This window comes from Gymnoscopelus microlampas (genome assembly GCF_963454915.1).
Source record: "Gymnoscopelus microlampas genome assembly, chromosome: 4".
In the NCBI taxonomy this organism is placed as follows: Eukaryota; Metazoa; Chordata; class Actinopteri; order Myctophiformes; family Myctophidae; genus Gymnoscopelus; species Gymnoscopelus microlampas.
In genome coordinates this window covers 12,275,751-12,298,470 of record NC_139941.1, presented here as the reverse complement: position 1 = coordinate 12,298,470, position 22,720 = coordinate 12,275,751, and the positions used below count along the sequence as shown (strand labels likewise).

The 22,720-nt window shown below is 42.8% G+C and overlaps 2 protein-coding genes across 11 annotated transcripts in view; one reads left to right on the top strand and one right to left on the bottom strand.

The window, feature by feature from the left end:
- Window positions 1–22,720, top strand: part of wdfy3 (WD repeat and FYVE domain containing 3) — a 166,030-nt gene that overhangs the window by 107,125 nt on the left and 36,185 nt on the right. For 5 of the 10 annotated variants that reach the window (XM_084054236.1, XM_084054232.1, XM_084054229.1 and 2 more), the window contains exons 32-39: window positions 2,537–2,733; window positions 4,489–4,647; window positions 5,871–6,050; window positions 7,121–7,354; window positions 8,099–8,198; window positions 9,254–9,414; window positions 11,700–11,929; window positions 14,192–14,298. In XM_084054236.1, coding sequence (XP_083910362.1) covers window positions 2,537–2,733; window positions 4,489–4,647; window positions 5,871–6,050; window positions 7,121–7,354; window positions 8,099–8,198; window positions 9,254–9,414; window positions 11,700–11,929; window positions 14,192–14,298 — 1,368 coding nt within the window. The remainder of the gene's footprint in view (window positions 1–2,536; window positions 2,734–4,488; window positions 4,648–5,870; window positions 6,051–7,120; window positions 7,355–8,098; window positions 8,199–9,253; window positions 9,415–11,699; window positions 11,930–14,191; window positions 14,299–22,720) is intronic. The other 5 variants (XM_084054235.1, XM_084054233.1, XM_084054228.1 and 2 more) reach the window with 3 other exon arrangements.
- On the bottom strand, window positions 20,516–22,237 carry LOC311043180 (lysine--tRNA ligase-like; the record flags this gene model as incomplete). The annotated part of the gene is made up of 1 exon (XM_084054364.1): window positions 20,516–22,237. The coding sequence occupies one exon, from the start codon at window positions 22,235–22,237 to the stop codon at window positions 20,516–20,518; it is 1,722 nt and encodes a 573-aa protein (XP_083910490.1).

Here is a 22,720-nt window from a genome sequence, read left to right as displayed (position 1 = left end):
TGAGGGTCCGCGGGCTAATAAGTGTACATTTGGGGCCTTGACATGAAAAAGTTTGAGAACCACTGCCCTACTTCATACTACAGCGTCACACAAAAAGCATCAAAAGTAGCAGTAATACTGTAGTTTCCACCCGACAGTGACGATTTTGTATAGCACCTTTCAACAACAAGGCGATTCACAGTGCTTTACTGTACATGAAACAAGGAGCATTTCACCCAAATTCAGTCTTATCTTTGTATAATTGGTCCTCACTAATGCACATTTTTACACTATCACACCGTTTCTGTCTATGGGTCTCACTGGTGGGCTGTGGACAGTTCAGAAACCTGCCTACCAGTGACATCATCGATGGGGATTCCAAGCTAATAGAAACAACAGACTTTTCTCTTCCTGGAAAAGTTAGCATTATGCTGAAATGGAGGCCATTGTTCTTGCATTAATTAAAAAAATATATACATAAAGTTTGAAATCTCCCATCATAATAGTACCACCACAAATGACTAGTACTCTATTCAAATATATAGTAATAATTTGGTGGATCCAGTAGTAGATACAACTACTACAACTACTCACTGTTGAAGTGCTGGAAAAAAACTTTGTGTGTGTGTGTGTGTTTGCCTTTTTCCCTATCCCTGCGTGTGAGTCAGAAGCATTCTAACATTTTCATGTTGTTAATTTAATATCACGGCTCAGCAGCAGAAGCGCAGTCTCCTCTCTCTGGGGTGGTCTTGCGTCGGCGCTGGTCTTCGCTCAGTAAACAGAAGGCGGCGCGTTTTGTGCGCCGCAAGGCCATGGGTGGGTCCACATCTCCAGAGCAGACCCCCCCCCCCGCTCCCTCCTCCTCCTGTGTTCACTAGGATGTTAGTCCAACGCTTTGGTCCCCCAAAAACAAAATACCCATTGCTTCTGAAGAGCATGCTTTTGTAGGGCGGCTGCAACCATCCATTATTTTCCCTTAGTGATTATTCTATTGATTACTTTTTCGTAATCAATTGAATAATCGAGACGCACATTTTTTTTGATCATTTGTTTTTAGGCCTGTCACGATTACAAATTTAAGTTGACGATTAGTTGTCACTCGAGTAATTGCGATTAATGATTTTAATTGTGTTTTCTCTCGTTGAAAATGAATGGAACATTATTTGAATAACAATTAAGTAAAGTTTCTGTTTCTGGCTTTTAGCCTTCGTTAACAAAAGTTGCACAGGGCAGATATGACAAATAACACATATTTAATTACTTTATACTTAAAAATGAACATTAATAGTGGAAATAGCAGATCTACAAGCTCAAAGCGCGTCGCGACTCACGATGCGACGCGTTTTGAGCTTGTAGATCTGCTATTTCCACTATTTTTGACATTTCTAGAAAATATGACATTTTTTTACATGGAATTGATTATGACGATTATGCAAAGAATTATTGCAATTATATAAAATAATTGCGATTAGACAATTATGCAATAATTGTGACAGGCCTATTAATTATTTTATTTTTAACAAATTGACGTGAAAAAAAACAATTACATATTGTATAATCAACTGAATCGATTAGTTTGATCAACCACTTAAACTCTGTTTTAAACGCAACGTACAACAGCGTTGCACAAAAAATATCTACAAGCTCTCAGTGCGATGCGTTGTGGGCCTGTAGATCCGCTGTTGCACCCATATTGCTTTGTGGGGCTATAGCGTCATGCGATGGAGTGTTTGAGCTTTAGTCTCTTGGTTTTTAAATCCTTTTACTGCCCGGATGAGCTAAATTCTACCATCATCACAGGGTTTCTCTGTATCCAGCAAACCTTGCTACAGCGGTCCCTGTTAAACCCCCCAAGCCAGGTACCTATAGTAGCCTAGTAGCCTGGGTCAGTACACCATACAGCTTCAGTCTGGAATGTTCATTCACTTAGTAAAAAACGAACACTCCGGATTCTTTTGCTATGACGTCAAATGTCTACCATTCACTCACTTGACCCATTCAATCTGGGTTAAGTGCATCTGTGTCATTTTAGGTATCTTTGGCTATACAAAAATAGCAGATCTACATATGAGCTTGTAGATCTGCAATCATTTGAACAATCTTGACAATTTGTGCAAATCTTTGAATATATATATATTTTTAAATCGAACATTTGTAAGTCATATCTTTGCTTCTGGGGGTCCCTGGAACAAAACATTTTGAGATGGGGGTCTGTGGCGAAATCCATATCTAAAAATGTTTTCTAAATCCTAACAGTATGTTGCTATATCAGTGGTGCTCCCAACTTGTTCATGTCAAGGCCCCTCAAAATGATATGTATTTGGCCGTGGACCCCCCATCGCAAAATATGTTGTTCCAGGGACCCCCAGAAGCACAGATCGGAGTTCGCTTTAAAACAAACACATAGATATATATATTTAAAGATTTGCACACATTTCTTTTCAAAAAATAGCAGATCTACAGTACATGGTCGTATATCTAGCCAAATAAATCTTAAAATGACACAGATTGCTTTCCCATTCTTAATGGCTTAAATCCCCCATCTCGCCATCCTCAGGATTCAACGTGGGCCGGAGCGCCGGCGGGCGGTCGACGGTACGGGAGATCAACCGAGACGCCTGCCACTTCCCGGGGTTCCCCGTGATGCAGACGCTGCTGCCCAAACACACCAACGTACCGGAGCTCTACTTCCTGCTCATGGCGCTCTTCCTGCAGCAGCCTGTCACTGAGCTGCCTGACAGCCTGCAGGTACATGTTAGTACAACAACCCTTCTTATTCTTATACCACTAATGTGCCTTTTAAAGGTAGTGAAAGGGATGTTTTTTGGTTAAAACAAAGAAATATTTTGTTAAAGGCATAGTTCACCCCCAAAATGACTTTCGATGACCTATCGATTAGTCACCCCATGGAGACTTGAATTTATGCATATTCTTTTGTTTTTGTCGCATTCCTAAGCCAATAATTTGATGACCGGCAGCGGTTCCGGTCTTCTGTATCTTCTACCGGAACAGTTGCATACTGGTCCTCTGGTAATCAAATTATTGGCTTAGAAATGCGACAAAAGTTAAAAAAAATATCCATGAATTCAAGTCTCCATGGGGTGAGTAATTAATAGGGGAAAAAGTCATTTTGGGGGTGAACGATCCCTTTAAAGGTCTCCCAATCTCTTCAGCTCTTTAGTAAACACAAAATATATTTTCAGGTGAGTCACCAATGTCATCCATGCAGGAGAGGGTACTCGCTCAGGAGAGAGAGCACCCATTTAGCAGCTTAAATGTTGTAGTACTCCAATTTTTGTCTGCTAATGTTTTTATTTATTTAATCAATTCCAATTTGCCTTTTTTTTTATCCTGTATCCTGCATGAGATCTCTCTCCTGATTGGACAACCTGAAAATGTATTTTCTGTTTACTAGAGCTGGAGAGACGGGGAGCCCCCAGTTACTGGACAAAACACTCTAGTCTATAGCAATGATTACACTCAGAATATCGAGATATTAAACACTTACATTAACCAAAACACATCACTTACAAGTACCTTTAACCACTTGAACCCTACCGTCCCTATTCTGACGTTGAACATTCACCCAAACTAGTCAATCTACAAGCTCACGCTTCGGAGGGCGACATGTAGTGAGCTTGTGGATTGGCTATTTTTGGTGAAGAGATTTGATGTAGAGGGGGAAAAGGAGGGTGCCAAGTGCATACCCCTTGGAAGTGATTTAATCTCCGTTTAACCACATTAACCACATTCCACTATTAGACACTTCAGATTTAGATTCAGATTATTTCTGTAATTGTGATGGTATAATGCATCAAGTGGAATGCGTTGTCTATTGTACAACAAGTACAGCAGTTCCGGCCAAGCAATAATATTGCTTGAAATAGGCTCTCCAAGCCGTGCTTAAAGGGATAGTTCACCCCCAAAATGACTTTTTTTCTATTGATTACTCACCCAATGGAGACTTTAATTCATGGATATTGTTTTGTTTATGTCGCATTCCTAAGCCAATAATTTGATGAGTGGCAGCGGTTCCGGTAGGAGACACAAAGAGTCACCTTTATGTCTCCCACCGGTCATCATATTATTGGCTTAGGAATGCGACAAAAACAAAAATATATCTATGAATTCAAGTCTCTGTGGGGTGACTAATCGATTGAAAAAAAGTAATTGTTTGGGTGAACTATCCCTTTAAATGAGCATGACAGCATGGGTGTGCTTTACTGTCATTATCGGCACTCCAGCGATGCTTGCGGAACTCCTTCCCGACCGCATCACCGCCGTGCCAATAATGGCGGTAAAATGACCCTCTCGTGTAATATTGTTTAAGTATAACTTGATGAAATGTCTACCACTAGTGTTTGTGTGTATGCATTTACACCCGTCAATCCTGCATAGGGCTGATTAGGTAATGAGCAGCACCTGTTCCAGTGGCACTGGTGTAAAGTAACTAAGTACATTTAAAGCAAACCCTCGACTCACTTTCCACATGACATTCTATTACCCCAGTGTGTGCGTTTGTCTCGTCAGTTTGACCTGGACTCCATCTGGACGTTCATCTTCGGCATGCCCGCCTCCAGCGGAGCGACGGTGGTGGCGTCCATCCACAGCGTGTGCACCGAGGCCGCCTTCCTGCTGCTGGCCATGCTCCGCAGCATGCTCAACCTGGTACGTCTGAAGCTCAACGACACCTTCCTGAAAAGCTCACTCACACACCAGTGTGTGTGAATGAGTATTTCTATATTGCATTATTGATACTTTTAAACAAGTAAAACATTTGAGTACTTTTTCCACCACTGTCTCACACACACACACACACGCACACGCACACGCACACACACACGGCTAAAGTGTTGTGGTCAGTAAACAGTATGTCTGTCTAAATAAGAATGTTTTGGTATCCCGCGATTTGATTCGATTCCGATTCTGGAGGCCACGAGGCCACAATTCGATTGAGCTTGTAGATCGGCTGTTTTCAGCATGGGACTCCAGCGCACGACAAAGTATTATTGTGTGAAACAAAGAGAGAAATGTGGTGCACTTTGACCATGAACCAGACATAGAAATGTTTTTTTTCCCCAGTGAAGGTTTATTGTGAAAGTTAGGAGGATTAGGTCTAATTCATATGTACTAAACTGTCCATCATGTGCTGAAACCCTTTGAGATAATGCTGTTGATAAATCCCTGAAGAACACATGTTGTCAGAACCTCATAGCAAGTGCTGGGCAATAGATTGAATTCTATTTTAGAATACAAATTCAAATGTTTGCTGCAAGGGGGGGAAAAATCATCAGACATGGAACATTGACTTTTGGGCCATAAATATTCGAGATTTCTGACATCAAAGCTTAGAAGTTGTAATGTATGCCCGCCCGGTTCTACTGTGTACAGTAGATCAGTGGTTCTCAAACCTTTTCGTGCCAAGGACCCCCAAAATTATATGTATTTGGCCGCGGACCCCCATCCCAAAATATTTTGTTCCAGGGACCCCCCAGAAGCAAAGATTAGAGTTACAACTGTTCGCTTTAAAAATACATATATTCAAAGGTTTGCACAAATGTTCACGATTTTTCAAAAATAGCAGATCTACAAGCTCATAGCGCGGCACTCGGTGCCGCGCTATGAGCTTGTAGATCTGCTGTTTTTGAATAGCCAAAGTATAAAAGGTTAAAGTGGTTACAATTATTGTGATGCATCATTAACACAATTTATCTGGGGACCCCCTGGAGCCCCCCCAAGGACCCCTGGGGGTCCCCGGACCCCACTTTGAGGACCAATGCTATAGGTGACTGAGGTGTGTGTGTGTGTGTGTGTGTGTGTGTGTGTGTGTGTGTGTGTGTGTGTGTGTGTGTGTGTGTGTGTGTGTGTCTGTCTTGTGTGTGTCCTCTCAGCCCTGGCAGTCGGAGGAGGAGGGCTCTTGGCTCAGGGAGTACCCAGTCACCCTCATGCAGTTCTTCAGGTACTTGTACCACAACGTGCCCGACCTGGCGCCCATGTGGCACAGCCCCGAGTTCCTGTGTGCCCTGGCAGCCACCGTCTTCCCTTTCAACATCAGGCCCTACTCTGAAATGGTAAATACGTTACGAATGGAACCGAATGTACAAATTTGGAAAAGCAATTTTATTGAAAGGCAAGCTTGTAAAGCAAGAGCTGATAACGAGGAGCTTCGTGGGAGCGTTTATCAGCTTTGCCCAGCTTGTTTTTTAGATTCCGGTACCCGGCATTGGCCAAGTGTGTGAGTGAAATAGGTCTGACTCTCTCTCTATCTCTCTCTCGCTCTCTCTCACTTATCAAGCTTTTTTTTTACACCCTCATTTGCTTACTTACAGTAATTGTCTCCGCCAGGTCAACAGGCATGGCCAAGACTATGTTTGTCTGTCCGTCCGTCCGTTATTGTGTCTGTGAACAGCCAATCTCCGGCACCGTTGGCTTGATGGCAGCGAAACTGTGCACACACACTCTCTGGATGCCAGAGCAGAAACTCTGCCTCCTGGTGGCGTTATAGCGCCACCATTTTTTGGACAGTACAGCATTTTTGGACAGTACAGATTTTGTCCAAAAATCATTCAAACCGGTACACAGTATCTCTATGGTCATTAAACGAAACGGGTCTTTCTGATTTTTTCATATTCCATCCTGATTGGCTAAGATTGGCTTCCAAAGTTTGCAGGTGTGCTCCGTTTTGAACGAAATGCCTCAAATAATGAACACAGCGTGCGATTTCCGTGATGTTTTGCACGCACCTTCCCACTAGGCCGAGGAAGAAATGCCAAATCAGCCTCATGGTGGTGCTATAACAGGCCGATTTGTGTTTTTACCTACAACTGCCCCATCAGTGTAAAATGTTGCATGCACACTCCCTAGAGACCAAGGAAAAACCTTTGCCCTGCATTTTTTACTTTTCTCGCGCCACGTTTATGTAAAACATTTTTTTTATATTACTCTTTCAGATTACACATTATCTCTATAGTCACGAATCCGTCTTGGCTGAATTCCGAACGCTTGACCTGTGCTCCGATGAGCACTTTTTCTAGTTAGTTACTTGCTTATTTATCTCCTTATATCTGCCCTTATATCTACTCTGAGGTCAGCACTGTCTTAATGCCAGTCTTCCTGTCTCCCTCCCTCCCTCCCATCCCAGGTCACTGACTTGGACGATGACGCGGGGTCTCCCACGGAGGAGTTCAAGGCCTTCGCTGGCGACTCGGGGATGAACCGCAGCCAGTCTGAGTACTGTAACGTTGGCTCTAAGACCTACCTGACCAACCACCCGGCCAAGAAGTACGTCTTCGACTTCATGAGAGTGCTCATCATGGACAACCTGTGCCAGACCCCCGCCAGCAAGCAGACGCCCGTCATCGACCTGCTGCTGGAGGTGAGGAAGTACTATGGCTGGGCAAATAACCGAAAATATATATTGAAACTGATCATTAGAACCAGTGACTGACTTAACCCATTAAGACCTGAGCGTGACAGTTTTCTGAAAAACATATGTTGCTAATTGCTATATCAATGGTTCTCAAATGTTTCCATGTCAAGAACCCCAAAATTATATATATTTGGCCGCCCATCTCAAAATATTTAGTTCCAGGGACCCCCAGAAACAAAGATTTGAGTTAAAAATGTTTGCTTTAAAAAACATCTATATTCAAAGATTTGCTCACATTTTCATGATTTTTCAAAAATAGCAGATCTATAAGCTCATAACGCGGCATGAAGCACTATGATCTTGTACATCTGCTATTTTCGAATAGCTAAAACCAAAAATGACATAGATGCATTTTAGCAGCACATCAGCTTCATAGATGGCTGCATAGACTTGTTTGACAGCATGTTGAATTCATTTTAAAGCGTATTTTCAGACATGTAACCACTTAAACCGTCAATACTCGCAGCGCGAGGCGTTGTGAGCTTGTAGATCTGCTATTGTTGGCTAAAGTTCTCCTCAGAATAGGGATGCTAGGGTTCAAGTGGTTAATGCAAAAAAAAAAAAAACCCTATCACATAAAAGATTTGCCCCCCCCCCCCCCCCCGTAGTAACTCTGAGGAACCCCTAGGGGTACCCGGACCCCCTGTCGAAGACCCCTGCTGTAAGCGTGTTGTGTTTGTCCCTCTCCAGGCCTCTCCAGAGCGCTCCACCAGGACCCAACAGAAGGAGTTCCAGTCCTACATCCTCGACGGCGTCATGGAGCATCTTCTGGCTGCAGACGTGCTCCTAGGTGACTAAACTAAATGTCTCCTTTACACAGTGAAACTCCTGAGTGTTCATTCAATTCAGAGTTCAAATAACACTCGGGGAGTTGTCGCATGGGGGTAAAGTGGAGTCTAAGGGGTTCAAATCCACCGGTTTTGGGGGCGAGTGGCCGTGTTCGGCAGGGAATGTTGAACGGTAGGAGTAGCATGAAGGTGCTGTGTCCTCTCGGTGGGATAGGCTCTATGCACAGCAGCCATATTGGAAAGAAATTGGGCCTCTTCCTTACTTTCTTCACATGTGTTAACAATCATACTGATTAAGGCTCTGTTCCATTTAGCACAGTGTTTCTCAAACATTTCAATTTAAAGGGCCCCCATACAGTGTACCCCATACAGTGTACACATGGAACCAAATGGACCCTTACGGGTCCATTTGGTTCCATTTGTACACTCTCAGAGTTACATACCCGTAATGGGCCATTTGGAATCCCCTCAAGGAACAATGAGGGTTCCTGGACCTTTTGAGACCCTCTGGTGTAGCAGAGTGTTTACAGTGAGCCAACATGAACAATATCAGCACCCTGTTTGGAACACAACCTTAATTAGCATCATTGGTAACACTTGTGAATGAAGTAAAAAGCGGCCCAATTTATTTCCAATATGGCTGCTGTGCATAGAGCCTATTCTCTGGGTGCAATAGCAGTGGCAACGCAGAAATATGTGGGGAGGAATTAATTGGCATAACGATTAATTAGGAGAAAAATGGGGTAAGATGTTATTGCACCCAACTGCGAAAACAGCCTTAATAGTTTTTTTTGTTATGTGGGGAGAAATAATGTGCCAGACCCCCGCTAGAAATATGTGGGGAGGAATTAATTGGCTGCACAGAAATGTGTGGAGAGGAATTAATTGGCATAACGATTAATTGGGAGAAAAAATGGGGTAAGGTATGTTATTGCGCCAAACTGCGAAAAGAGCCTTAATAGTTTTTACGTTTTTTAATAGAACAACGCAGTGTCCTCTGTCCCGAGGTGAGTTTTTCTCACTAGTCGTGTGCTGTTCTCTTGTCGTTGACTCACAGGTGAAGACGCGTCGCTGCCCATCAGCAGCGGCGGCAGCTACCAGACCCTGGTCAACAACGTCTTCTACTTCACCCAGCGGGTGGTGGACAAGCTGTGGCAGGGCATGTTCAACAAGGAGTCCAAGATGGTGGTCGACTTCATCGTCCAGCTCATAGGACAGGTACAACAAACGGTCAAATCCCGAGCGTTCGTTTAAACTCTGAGGGAACCAGATGGACGACGGGGTCTTATCTGGTCCCCATTTGTACCCTGCCAGAGTTACAGTGTTAATTCAGCTCCGAGAGGTCCATTTGGTTCCATTTGCACACTCACAGTGTTGAGGGCTTTTCAGACTGGGAGCGATTGACAACGCCGAGTAATTCATTTTCAGTGAGAGGCGAGCGACTGGTTGGGAGGTGCGGACCATCTGAAGGGCGGACTGGCAAGCGGGCACGATCCCGTGAAACTGTGGCATTCGTGCTCGTTTCACACACACACGCCCACCCCGCGACAAGAGCTGGACGGTGCTCAGCTTTTCTTTTTCTTTTTAAATATTTGTTTTGGGGATTTTATGCCTTTATTGATAGGACAGTAGACTGACAGGAAATATAGGCGTAGATCGCCTGCTGTTTACTCAACATGTCAGTTTATTCACATGAGGAGCGCAGTGCGCCCCCTGCTGATCCAAGCGAGAACGCAGGCGTTTGTCGCTCCCCATCTGAAAAGCCCTTTACCGTGCACTGGCAGGCCAACCTGGGAACAATTACACTGTAATGTCCTCGGTGTTCATTTAAACTCCAGCCACACTTCTTTCCAGGAGAAACGGCTTGTTAAACCAAGCATAACAAATCAGACATCTCCACTGATACTGTGGCAACACTGGGCCTCCATTTCAATAAGCACACTGTGTGTGGATCCTTAACCTAATGCACAGTGACACGTTGCCAGCTTGTAGATAGACATTTTTTGGCATGGCAAATCAGTATAAATCAGTCTCATTACCTTAGTCACTAGCTCATGGCGGCCAATAGAGTCTCAACAATAAGATGATTAGATATAGCTGTGATCTGATTTAACACTTGACTGGCAGACTGGTGTGTGTTTGAAGTGAGTGAGTGAGTGCATGCAAGTGAACTTGTAGCTGTGTGAATGTTTTGGCAGTGCCGGACAGGGCGTTTTCAAGCCAGAAATCTCCAGTATCTTCTGTACGCTGTTGTTTTGAAACTTTCTGCGCCCGAGCCACACCAATGAGCAAGTCAAAAGTAAAATTGACATGTATAGGATTTTATAGTGTTGTGTCTCGCTTGTAGCTTAACCCCAATTCAGCCGTGAGGTGTAACACTGCCTTTTTAAACTGTGTTTTCTCAAAGTCCACGAGAACTAATGTGAAGAGACCACAAGACCCCGAACAAGGCAACATTCACACCCTCAGAAGGACTTATTCTAAATCGGCCACGGTTGCCACAAAGCTGCTTTCCGCAGACGTATTTCCACAGCTCTTTGTCTGAGTTCAGACCACAACAACAACAACACCGCCAAACACCTAAAGACTCGACCCCCATTCTACACTTAACATATTTCTCACCTTTTTAATCACTTTTTCACTGTGTGGTACCAGCTTGCTTCAGCTCTCCTCGCCTCTTTTTGGTTCACTTCAGAAGGAGAGTAGCTGGTACTTCTATTGGTATCACCGCCGTTGAGGTACCAAGTGAGCTGAGGCCATGCAATACCAAAACGTGGCGTGCACACTGCATTCTTTTGATTGGTCCGAGAGAATCATCACTAGCATCACTGCGTCATGACTGACTCCCCTATAACGCAGGGAAGCTTCCAAATAGTGTTAACAAACTTTTAAACTAGTTGTAAATGTGAAATAAATGAATATTTTCCACCTACATTTTTTTAAATTACGATCATTTCCAGACAGCATTAGCTTTAACTTTAGCATTGTGTAGCTTTTGTAACATTGTGTAGATGCACAAGACCCTAACAAAGTAAAGTGAGGAGAGTAGGGTTGTCAACTTTCCTCAGAAATGATATTTGAATATTGGTCTTAAAAATTGGCAGATATTTGCATGTATTTGAATATTATTATTATAAATAAAATGTATTTTTTTTTTTTTCAAAAACATTTTCGAGTGCTCGGATCCAATAAAACATATCTTTTGTTTGTTTTTATAACTTGATACATTGTTTTTTGTATTGTCCCTGTCAAATAAACATTAAAAAAAAATATATATATATATTAATTTTCATATACGAATATACATATTTCCCCCATATTCGAGGAATATTCGATATTCGAATATAAATTCACCAGCCCTAGAGGAGAGTTGAGCCAGTGCCATGCAGTGCAAAAGAGACTTTTCCTCCTCACTCTTTTACAATATACACCCCACTCCTCCTATTTCCCACACCTCCTTTAATCTCCTTTCCTCTCTCTCTCTCTCTCTCTCTCTCTCTCAGTCTAAGCGGCGTTCCCAGGGCCTCTCCCTGGACTCCATCTACCACTGTCTGAACCGCACGGTGCTCTACCAGCTGTGTCGCCCCCACAAGACGGTGGCTCAGCAGGTGGCCCTGTTGGACGCGCTGCGCGTCCTCACCGTGAACCGCAACCTGGTGCTGGGCCCCGGGAACCACGACCAGGACTTTGTGGCCTGCCTGGCCCACTGCTTCATCTGCCTGCACAGCGGGAGGTAAGGCCTCAAGCGGTGGGAGAGTAACGCATTGGTGTGTCATTTTTAGATTTCTTTGGTGCTATTCGAAAATAGCAGATCTACAAGCTCGTAGCACGGCACCGAGTGCCGCGCTACGAGCTTGTAGATCTGCTATTTTCTTTTTTTAATCTTTAACATTTGTGCGAATCTTTGAATATATATATATATATTTTAAAGCGAACATTTTTAACTCTTGTTACAACTGCTGGGGGGTCCCTGGAACAAAATATTTTGAGATGGGGTCCACGGCCAGAAACATTTTTGAGAACCACTAATATTATAGCAACATACGTTTTTTTTCCAGGAACTGAAGACATTTGTAGAAACCCCCAGAAGTAAAGATTTGAGTTTTGCTTTAAAAATATATATATTCAGAGATTTGCAAAAAAAAATGACGATTTAAAAAAAATAGCCAAATAAATCTAAAATGACAGAGATGCGTTACCGGATTGAATGGGTTAAGTACATTTGCTGTAAGTACTGTACTTGAGTAAAATTTGTAGGCGCTTTTTTGTAGATTTTAGAATATCATTACAGGACATACGGTACATTAACCAATTAAGCGCAATTCTATACTTTGTCTGTTAAAAAATAGCAGATCTGCAAGCTCACAACACAACGTTTTGCGAGCGGCTGAGCGTGTAGATTGGCTATTTTTGAAAGGTTCTAACACGTTTGTTAAGTATTTCTACATTGTGGTACTTCCGGTAGAACCTAGCATCCGTCTAAACAATATACTATCCAAATTCTAATCTGTAAATTCAAACTATAAATATATATATACCACGTAAACAGTGAGTCTGGCATCTGTCTAAATAACATGCTATCTAGATTACATTTTAACCTTTGTATAAGTCTTGTACCTAGTGAAGTCCTCAGTGTTCATTTAGCTATGGGAGTGTACACGTGTGCATTTACAGACGGGTAAATGAACAGCATTTTCTCATCATGTTTGAATTAGGGATAGAACTGGATAGCTCAGACCCGTGCAACACATACTGTGCTGAACTCCAAACGGTATCACCACACTTTGCATCGTGATTTCAACATGGAAGCCGGATTTCATTAAACGCATACTTGTTTTGACTATTCAAGCCTTTCGGCATGTGGGTATTATTTCTTGTTTTGGGATGTGGAAACATGTTGGAGGTACAGTACACGTTGTTGTGTGAAGTACTATGACCGCCTGAGCAGCCATCAGCTGATTATAAATAATGTTTACATTGTGTTCAATAACCCAAAGACAAAAACACACCATAAGCCGAAGCATAAAATAGATAATAGTTCTGCAGTAATGGCCCTCGTATCCAGTGAGGAGTGTTCACGTGACAGAGGCGACATCACGCTCATTCAAGCCTGTGTCATCCTCTTGAGAAGTATGACGATATGAGTCACACCACAGCAGCTGTCAGTGGATTGGGAGAATGGAGCTACTGCTGCCATGTAGCATATTAAACAACCTAATGTACGTGTCGTACGGTGTCACTTGCCAAAACAAACTGTTCTACAAGCTACAGTATTGTTAGCGTGTTAGTACAACAATGTCTTCATCATTTCATTGATGAGGACTTTACTTGTTGTTAACTAGTTGTACGAACGGTTGTTTTACTGTTGTATTGTTTTATTGGATCTTGTTTAGTCGATAAAATTATTTGTTTTAGCTCCTGCTCATTGGATTTAGCTATTTTGTCTCATCTGTTTAAGGAATAGGTAGCTGATACTGTATATTGCACTTTTACCTTAGGGCTAGGTATACTCTTAGTTGCTTGTTTTTGCAGAAAATGCACTTAAGACTTCTGGTGATTAGTAGTTTCGTTCCCTACCTATGTTGAATGTACTTATTGTAAGTCGCTTTGGATAAAAGCGTCTGCTAAATGACTGTAATGTAATGTAAGGAGGACTCTAAAAATTCGTTTATAAATGTATGAATGGTAAATGGTGCAATACAGTAGCACCTGTACATTCACGCATTCACACGCAGGCACCAACTTGAACAGTTGGGGGTTCAGTGTCTTGCTCAAGGACACTTTGACACTAACTCAGGGGGAAGCCGGCCTGGTTATCGAACCGGTCCTAATGGAATGCTCAATGTTAAATGAACACTGAGGATGTTACTGTCATGTGTGTTAATCAGTCGCCTAGAAGCCACAGCAATACATACTGTTCATAATGTGTCGATATCTGTGTGTGTGTGTGTGTGTGTGTGTGTGTGTGTGTGTGTGCGTGTGCGTGTGCGTGTAGTAGTGTGGAGGGTTTCGGTCTGGAGGCGGAGGCTAGGATGACCACCTGGCACGTCATGATCCCTGCCGAGAACGACGAGAACACCCACAGCCAGGATGTCAGCGAAGGTAACGCACGCACACACACATTATTACTATACTTGTCAGCACATCAACATTTTAGTTTGATCTAGTCTGATCAAAGCAATAACGATTTATGGCCACTTGAAGTGTTGTAACACTGCTGCCCCATATTTGTGCAATTTCGGGTTTTTTTTTGGTGTGACTATTCTCATGGCAGACCCCCTGAACAGTGTTTGTGCCAAGTTCGGTGCGTATTGAAGCAATATGTGCGCCTCTGGGCCCCCAAGGGACCTTGATGGGAGCCACTTGTGGCCCCTGGTGTGACTGTTCTCATGGCAGATTCCTGAACAGTGTTCGTGCCATACAGTATGTCTGGTGCGCCTCACAAATCCACATGTAACGTTTGTGACGTGCACCATCGTATCCACCCACCATCTAGGCAATTTTTATATCGTTGCTGTCAGGCAGAAACCTCTTATCTCCATATTTTAACTTTTTAAAAATATTTTTGTGAATTTTTTGATCATACTACAGCGTCACGCAAAAGCATAAAAAGTAGCAGATCTGCATTTTAATTTGAATTTAAATCCTGAAAAGTCACAGTTTTTGGACTTTCCACTCGACAGAGACGATATAGGATGTTTGCCATTATTTAACCCTAACCCCAAAGCCTAAAATAGCAGATCTACAAGTCCCCACCTATAACCCCCCCCAACCCCATCAAACCTCACCCCCAAGGAACCCTTGAGGGTCCCTGGACCATACTTTGAGAACCACTGCAATAGACAACGGTGCTTTTTAATATGAGTTTATTGACAGGATGAACATACAGTGAGTGTTATGGGAGCTCTTCAAAGTAATGTTACCAGTACCAGTGGTGGAAGAAGTACTCTCATTTGATACTTAAGGAAATGTAGCAATACCACATTACTCTGTTACACGTAAAGATGTTATTCAAAATATTCAAAACGTTTATAATTGAGTAAGTACAAAAGTACAGTATATTGGCATCAAAATATACTTAAAGTACCTAAATTATAAGTAGTCATTATAATAAAATGTGTCAAAATGTTCAGATCAAGTATAAATAGATCAAGTATAAAATGGGTCTTAATTCGTTAATGTATGTTTTATAATGATGATCTAAATCTACAAAGTAACTTGTAACTAAAGTTTTCAAATAAGTAAAAACTACAATATTTGTATTATACATGTTATATACAGTACAAACTACAATGTTTGCCAATATGATGATGAGTAGAGTAAGTACAAAAATGGACATACTCAAGTAAAGTAATGAAGCACACTACCTTTAACCTCTAACGTAGTAGACCAGTGCACCACTGAACATGTTGTGGTTGCTGCTCTTATTAGAGAGCTTCCACCCAGCAGGTAAACGTACAGAAACCTTCTGATTCCGAAACAGACGCGCGGTGAACACATGAGAGATGTATTCAACCTGTCCAGGATTATTGGACCCACAGACATGAAAGAGACTCTGTGCACTGGTGCTATTATATAGCTGGTATATCTGAATACACTGATTCTCTGATGAGGATGGTGCGATGTACGCTGCAGAAAACCTGAAGTGATAGACTCCAGTCACTGGTGGTGCGTAGACACCTATGAGAGAAGTCAGAACACGCACGCACGCGCACACACACACACACACACACACACACACACACACACACACACACACACACACACACACACACACACACACACACACACACACACACACACACAGAGAACATATTGTGTAAAAATAGGTTTATTTGATCATGATGACAATTTTAAAACACTATTAAAGGTAGGGTAAACTTGTGATATTTTTGGGTTAAAACAAAAACGTATGTTGTTAAAAGGTTAAAGCACTATATTCGGATAGTAATCATTGCTATAGAGTGTTTGTTCAGTAACAGGAGTCTCCCCGTCTCTCCAGCTCTTTAATAAACAGAAAATACATTTCATGGTAGGTGTCAAAATCTCAGCCAATCAGGAGAAAGTAGCAATTTTTAAGCTTCATTTTTATAGTGTTCCAGTTCCAATTTTGCCTGTTGATTTCTTAGTGTCATCACTTCCAATGTCACTTGTTTAATCTATATCCTGATTGAGTTCTCTATCCTGATTGGATAAAATTGGAAATGAAACTGAAACTGAAACGAAAATGCATTTTCTGTTTTATAAAGAGCTGGAGAGACAAGGAGACTCCTTTTACTGAACAAACACTCTATAGCAATGAGTACTATCAGAATATAGAGCTATTTAACACTTATTTTAACCAAAGAAAATCACTTACCCTACTGTACCTTTAATTAAAACCAAAGCAATTAAAGTGATCCCATCCTGACTATTGATTTAAATGGGAAAAACACAGTTGAAGACTTATTTAGATTACCATAAAAAAAATGTTTTAATGTTATGTCATAAATGCATCATGCTGCACACAAACAGCATCATATGAGCTTGTAAATCTGCAAATGTTGCTATTTAAAAAAGGAAACAAACAAGTTCAAAATGAATTTTGCCTATAATGACCCAACATAGGGACATCAGGGTGAATAATTCATTAGTTGGTGAGAGCTAATGAATTCTGTAGCGTTCTTTGAAATGACTTAATCACCACCTACCTGTCGACGAATCGTACCCGCTGCTGCTGCTGCTGCTGCTGCTGGAAACGTCAGTGAACTCTCTGTCGTAGACCACCGTGGTATCAGAATCAAATGGTCCAACATCCCCAGAATTACTCAAACCAGCAGAGAAGGCACAATTGTGTTTCAATGACGTGCCTGTCAACAAAGGAGCAGCAACTTGTTTGTCATAAACACATAAATTAAACTAGTAAGGCATATATACTTCGTCATTGCAAAAATAGCAGATCTAGGAGCTCACAACACGTCGCAGTGTGGCGTGTTGTTAGCTTGTGCAGTAGATATGTGTGATTTCTTTATTTTTTACAGTACATACCATCACCGAACAGTACGCCATTTTTGTTGCCAGACCCAAGGGGGCTTTACATGAGGCTTTGTATCTGTTTTCTCCATACATGGTATGTCACTTTGTCCCCCGGCCCCAGCCAAAAAAGTCTGTCCCCCTTTCGTCATAGAAGGGACATAGAAGGGACACACGTCATGCGAAGCCCGGCCATTCACATTTCAACCACTAGGGGTCTGGCAGTACCAGGTCTCCTGGTTCTAGTTATCTAGTGGCGTTCAGTCAGTTTGTGAATATTCAATTACCGTACTAACAGTACTAACAGTAAGAGTGGGACCGGCATTCTGAGGTTCAGGAGGGAGTCAGAATGTTGATAGCGCCATTCAAGCAAGAATTATTTTTGTCTCCTCTTTTTTTCATGGAACGGCATGTGAGTGTAGTATTGATAAAAGTGGGGTCTGATCTGCTTTTTAACAGCCTAGCTTTAGTACTGTAGTTATTATCTCTCACTTGACATTGGGAGGACTAGTATACAACGCATTGTAATAGTCCAATGTACTAGTGAAAAAGACGTTCATTTACCTTGTAAGAAAAGGCTAGAAAAGGTCAATAGATCTTGCAGTTGGTTCACACCGGCAGTGAGGCTCATGTCTACGCTGGACAGCTGAGCACGCTGGGCTGAAAAAAAGCACAGCATTGGTAATGGTATTAAGTCAATCATAAACTCAGTTTTATTTGGGTTGGTAAGCTTTCCCATGAACCAAACATACAGTAAATTCATTATCTGACCTCAAATTAATTAATTAATGCTAGTGAGTGTTCTCTCATTTGTCAGCCATTGCTGAGAAATATCACTGAGACACTTAATTCAAACTATGAAACATTTTAAACGCTTTTCAGGCTGTACCGTAACAGCATATTTTTTCCCCCATTTTTAAAAATCACATTCAGCCACTTAACCAACCGTTGGCTTCTTCCTCCATGTGCCTCAGCCTCTCTCTCTGTTCCACCACAAGGCTTTCCAGCTTCTTCAGTTGATTCCATACGTCTGGCATTGAGAGGGTACCTGGTTCAACAGGTACGCTCCGTCTCTCATTGACCAATCCGCTGTCTCCCTGAGCAGCCCAAGCCGCAGACAGGGAGAACAGTAAAACAAGCAATGCCCCAATACTCTTCATTCTGAATACGAGTCACTGAAGATATCGCGAAAGCAGACAGCTTTTATACTCTCCCATCTCATAAACTGACATTCAACATATTGCATATCATTGGACATTGTACCCAGTGGAAAGTTAGTGTTGGACACTACGTGAATGCCAGGAACATCTGAGACCTCCGTAAGATAATAATTATGATAATGATAAGAGCTGGCAAGGTTGTATGTCCTGGCTCTGAAAAGAGTAGGTGTGAATATATTTAACTGTAATCAGCTGTCATTAAAATATATGTAGTGGGGTTGTTTTCCTGGAGCTGTTCCTCACTGAACTTTAGTGTGTGTGTGTGTGTGTGTGTGTGTGTGTGTGTGTGTGTGTGTGTGTGTGTGTGTGTGTGTGTGTGTGTGTGTGTGTGTGTGTGTGTGTGTGTGTGTGTGTGTGTGTGTGTGTGTGTGTGTGTGTGTGTGTGTGTGTGTGTGTGTGTGTGTGAGAGTGAGTGTGCGCGTGCACGCTGGAGGGTGTGAAGGTCAGGCCAAATCACTTTATTGAATGCATCCGCAATCAATCAGATTTCCTGTTTAACATCTCATAGATTTACAGTGCTCTTATTCTTCTCTCTGGGTGGAGGGGTGCATGGGAGGGCAGGCTTGGGATTGAGTTGAGCGAGGAATGGTGAAATGATGCACTATCTAGGATTAATTCTTCCTGTGCTTGTATGTGTCTTATTCAGTTTAAAGTGGCTCACAGGACTCATTACACTAGGGCTAAGTTCAGTATAGATTATTCCCAGAATTAAACGACTAAACAGCTTTTTCAATTCACTCTGTACAGTTCTTGGATTTTCTGTGCCTTCGTGTCCCGTGGTGGGCAGATTTAACAGATTCCGTCTCCTCATCTCCGTTCATAATACGTTCATAAAATCGCTCTTAAATTGATCCAAACGATATCGTTCACAGCTATCGTTGTAGTTATCATTTACCATTTATCATTTATTTTGTGTATGTGGTAACTATGCCATTCACTTGAAACAACATATTTATAATTATCGTGCTTCTTGTAAACAGCCCTTTCGGCTACATAAAGTGCAGTTGCCTATTTTTGGACCACAATCCTCCCGTAACTCAGTCGTTACTCAATCCTAGTGTTGATTTTGTCAACAAATTTTGATTCAGTTTTAGTCATAGTCTTTTGAATCACATATGAGTCATATTTTAGTCACCTGAAATGTTTTAGTTGTCTCCGCCAGGCCGAAAGGCATGGCGAGAGAGTATGTTTTGCCCCCTGTCCGCCCGTCCGTCCTGTCCGTGTGTTAGCAGCTAATCACTGGCACCGTTGGCCCGGTCGCTGCGAAACTGTGCACACACACTCCTTGGATGCCAATTCAGAACCTCTGCCCCACATTTTTCACATGGGCCTGTCATAGCGCCACCAGGAGGCCGATTTTTGCAAAACCCATTACTCCTACAGCTTTTAACCTAACGTCATGCAAATCGGTACACAGTATCTCTATAGTCTTGTGATCAACCCGGATATGTCCGATTTCCCATATTCCATCCTCATTGGCTAAGGCTGGCTTCCAAAGTTTGCAGGATTCGTCCGTTTTGAACAAACTGCCTCAAATCATGAACACAGCTTGCCATTTCCATAAAATTGCACACACACATTCCCACTAGGCAGAGGAAGAAATGCCACCCCTTTCACATTGGCCTGTTATAGTGCCACCAGCAGGTCTAATTTAGCAAAACACATTTTTGGAACAAAATGCTTCAAATCATGAATCCAGTATCCGATTGAAAGGTCTAAGAAGAATTGACACCCTTTTCACATATTTCCCTATTATAGCGCCACCAGGAGGCCACAATAACCTACCTGACCTGGCGGAGAGACCTGTGCTCAGAGGAGCACTTTTTCTAGTTTTTGTCTAGTTTTAGTTGACTAAATATCATAAGATTTTAGTCGACTAAATCTACAGTTGATTTGTCGACTAAAATGTATTTTGGCGGTGCCTTGATGGCGTCATAATGACTGATTTTACACTTGGTTGCATGCTGAGACAAGGTTTTTTTTATCCTCTTAATATAGCTGACTGAGTAGATCAAACCTCGGCATACAAATCCAGTAAACTCTACTGAAACACACCTTGACTTGTCTGAGCTCAGAGGTCCTGTCATTTAGACAGAGGTGTCCTCTGTGGGTGATGCCGCCTTGTTGTCGTCAGGCTTCATGGCTGGAAAGAGCAGCACCTCCTTGATGTTGTTGGAGTCTGTGAGGAACATGGTGAGACGATCAATGCCCATACCCCAACCAGCAGTTGGTGGCAGACCATATTCTAGTGCTGTGCAGAAGGTTTCATCAATTTTCATAGCCTCATCATCACCCTCAGCTTTGGCCTTGGCCTGCTGCTCAAAGAGCTCCCTCTGCCTGATAGGATCGTTCAACTCCGTGTAGGCATTGCAGATCTCCTTCTTCATCACAAAGAGCTCAAAACGCTCAGTCAGGCCTTTGTCCCTTCGGTGCCCCTTTGCAAGAGGGCTCATGATTTGAGGATGGTCACAGATAAAGGTGGGGTTGACGCACGTGACTTCAAGGAATGCTCCCACCAACTTGTCAAGGAGGCGGGCAGTGGTTCTGGGGGGAGGACATTCCACTCCTTTTCGGGCACACAACTCATCAAAGAATTTACGAGTCTCATCGCTGTCATAGGTTTCAGGAGGAGGGAACGTAACGTCCATTGTCTTTGCGAGGTCATGTGTCATGATCACTCTTCTGAATGGTGGAGTGAAGTCAATCTCATAAGCCTTTCCCTCTGGACCGTCGGGATGATAAGTTATCCTGTACCCACCAGTGATGTACTTCACCATCCCTGACAGGAGTTCCTCTGTGATTTTCATCAAGTCATTGTAATCTGCAAAGGCCATGTAGAATTCACAAGTGGTGAACTCTGGATTATGAGTGAGATCAATACCCTCATTTCTGAATTGACGACCAATCTCATACACTCTGTCTAAACCACCAACCACAAGCATCTTGTGGTAGAGCTCAGGGGCAATTCTCATGAAGAGATCCAAGCCCAGCTCATTGTGATGGGTAACAAAAGGACGAGCCACTGCTCCACCAGGGATTTGGTTCATCATTGGCGTCTCAACCTCCAAAAATCCCTTCTGGTCCAGGAAGCTGCGCAGGTAAGTGATGATTTTACAACGTGTTACAAACTTCTGCCTCACATAGTCGTTGAGAATCAGGTCCAGGTAGCGTTGACGATATCTGGTTTCCTTGTCTTTTAGCCCAGTGTGAAGATGTGGCAACATATGCAAACAGGGTGAAAGTAGAGTCATCTCTATTGGAATGATGCTCAGCTCTCCTTTATTTGTTTTCCCTGGATTACCACGGACACCGACGATATCACCCCGTCGCAGCCTGTTGTTGATGGCTTCAAATTCCTCCTCAGACCTGTAGAACCTTGAGCTTGCCATAACCTGCAACTTGACACCTTCCCCTCGCAAGTCATAGAATAGCAATTTAGCACCAGCTACCCTCTTGGCATGGAGGCGACCCGAGACATTAAGAACAACATCCGTTAGCTGGTCTTGAGGCTGAAGATGGCTGTATTTCCCAATGAATTCTGTGAGTGACATATCCACATCGTATTTATGAGGGTAAGGGTCCTCGCCCATGCCCTTCATTGCTTGGATGGCCTCGGTACGGATCTTGAAGTATTGATTAGGCTCCAGAGTCTCCTCATCCACCCGAAAGTCATAATGAGCTCCTCTGTCGTGGCTTCCCTTCTTCCGCTCCGCTTGCTGTTTAAGTATAGCTCCTTTCTCAGCTGCCTTCTTCTCCGCTTTCAGTTGCCTTTTTTGCTCATTTTTGCTGAGTTTCCCACAATCTGCCATCTTGTTGCTGAGACTGCCACTGAACAATAGCTTTGAACTTAACCAATGTGATGTCTTGCCGGTCTCGATAACGCTAATGATAGTGCTGTGAGTGTTGTCCCTTTTACACTGTTCCGCTGAGCTGGTCAGGTCATCCTTATATGGAGTATGCGATGTCAGACGTAGATGTGTCGGTCAGCACCATATATGGAGATCCAGTATTCCAGTATAATGGGGGGCCGCGACGGTCTCTTTCCCCGTGTGTGTTGGGGGGGGGGGGGGGGGGGGGGGATGAAGCAATACTGCCTCATCAAAGTTGGTATAGTGACTTTATATATTGTCAGATACTTGCATGTGTCATATATTATCACCCCTTTACCCAAATCCAGCTCAAGTGGAGTTAGGAGTTTTGTCCAAACAAAGTTAGGTGAAGTTAGGTGTCTGAACAGCTGACAATAGCTCCAATCGCTGCTGAGGGAGAGGTTTCAAATGGGGCTAAATTCC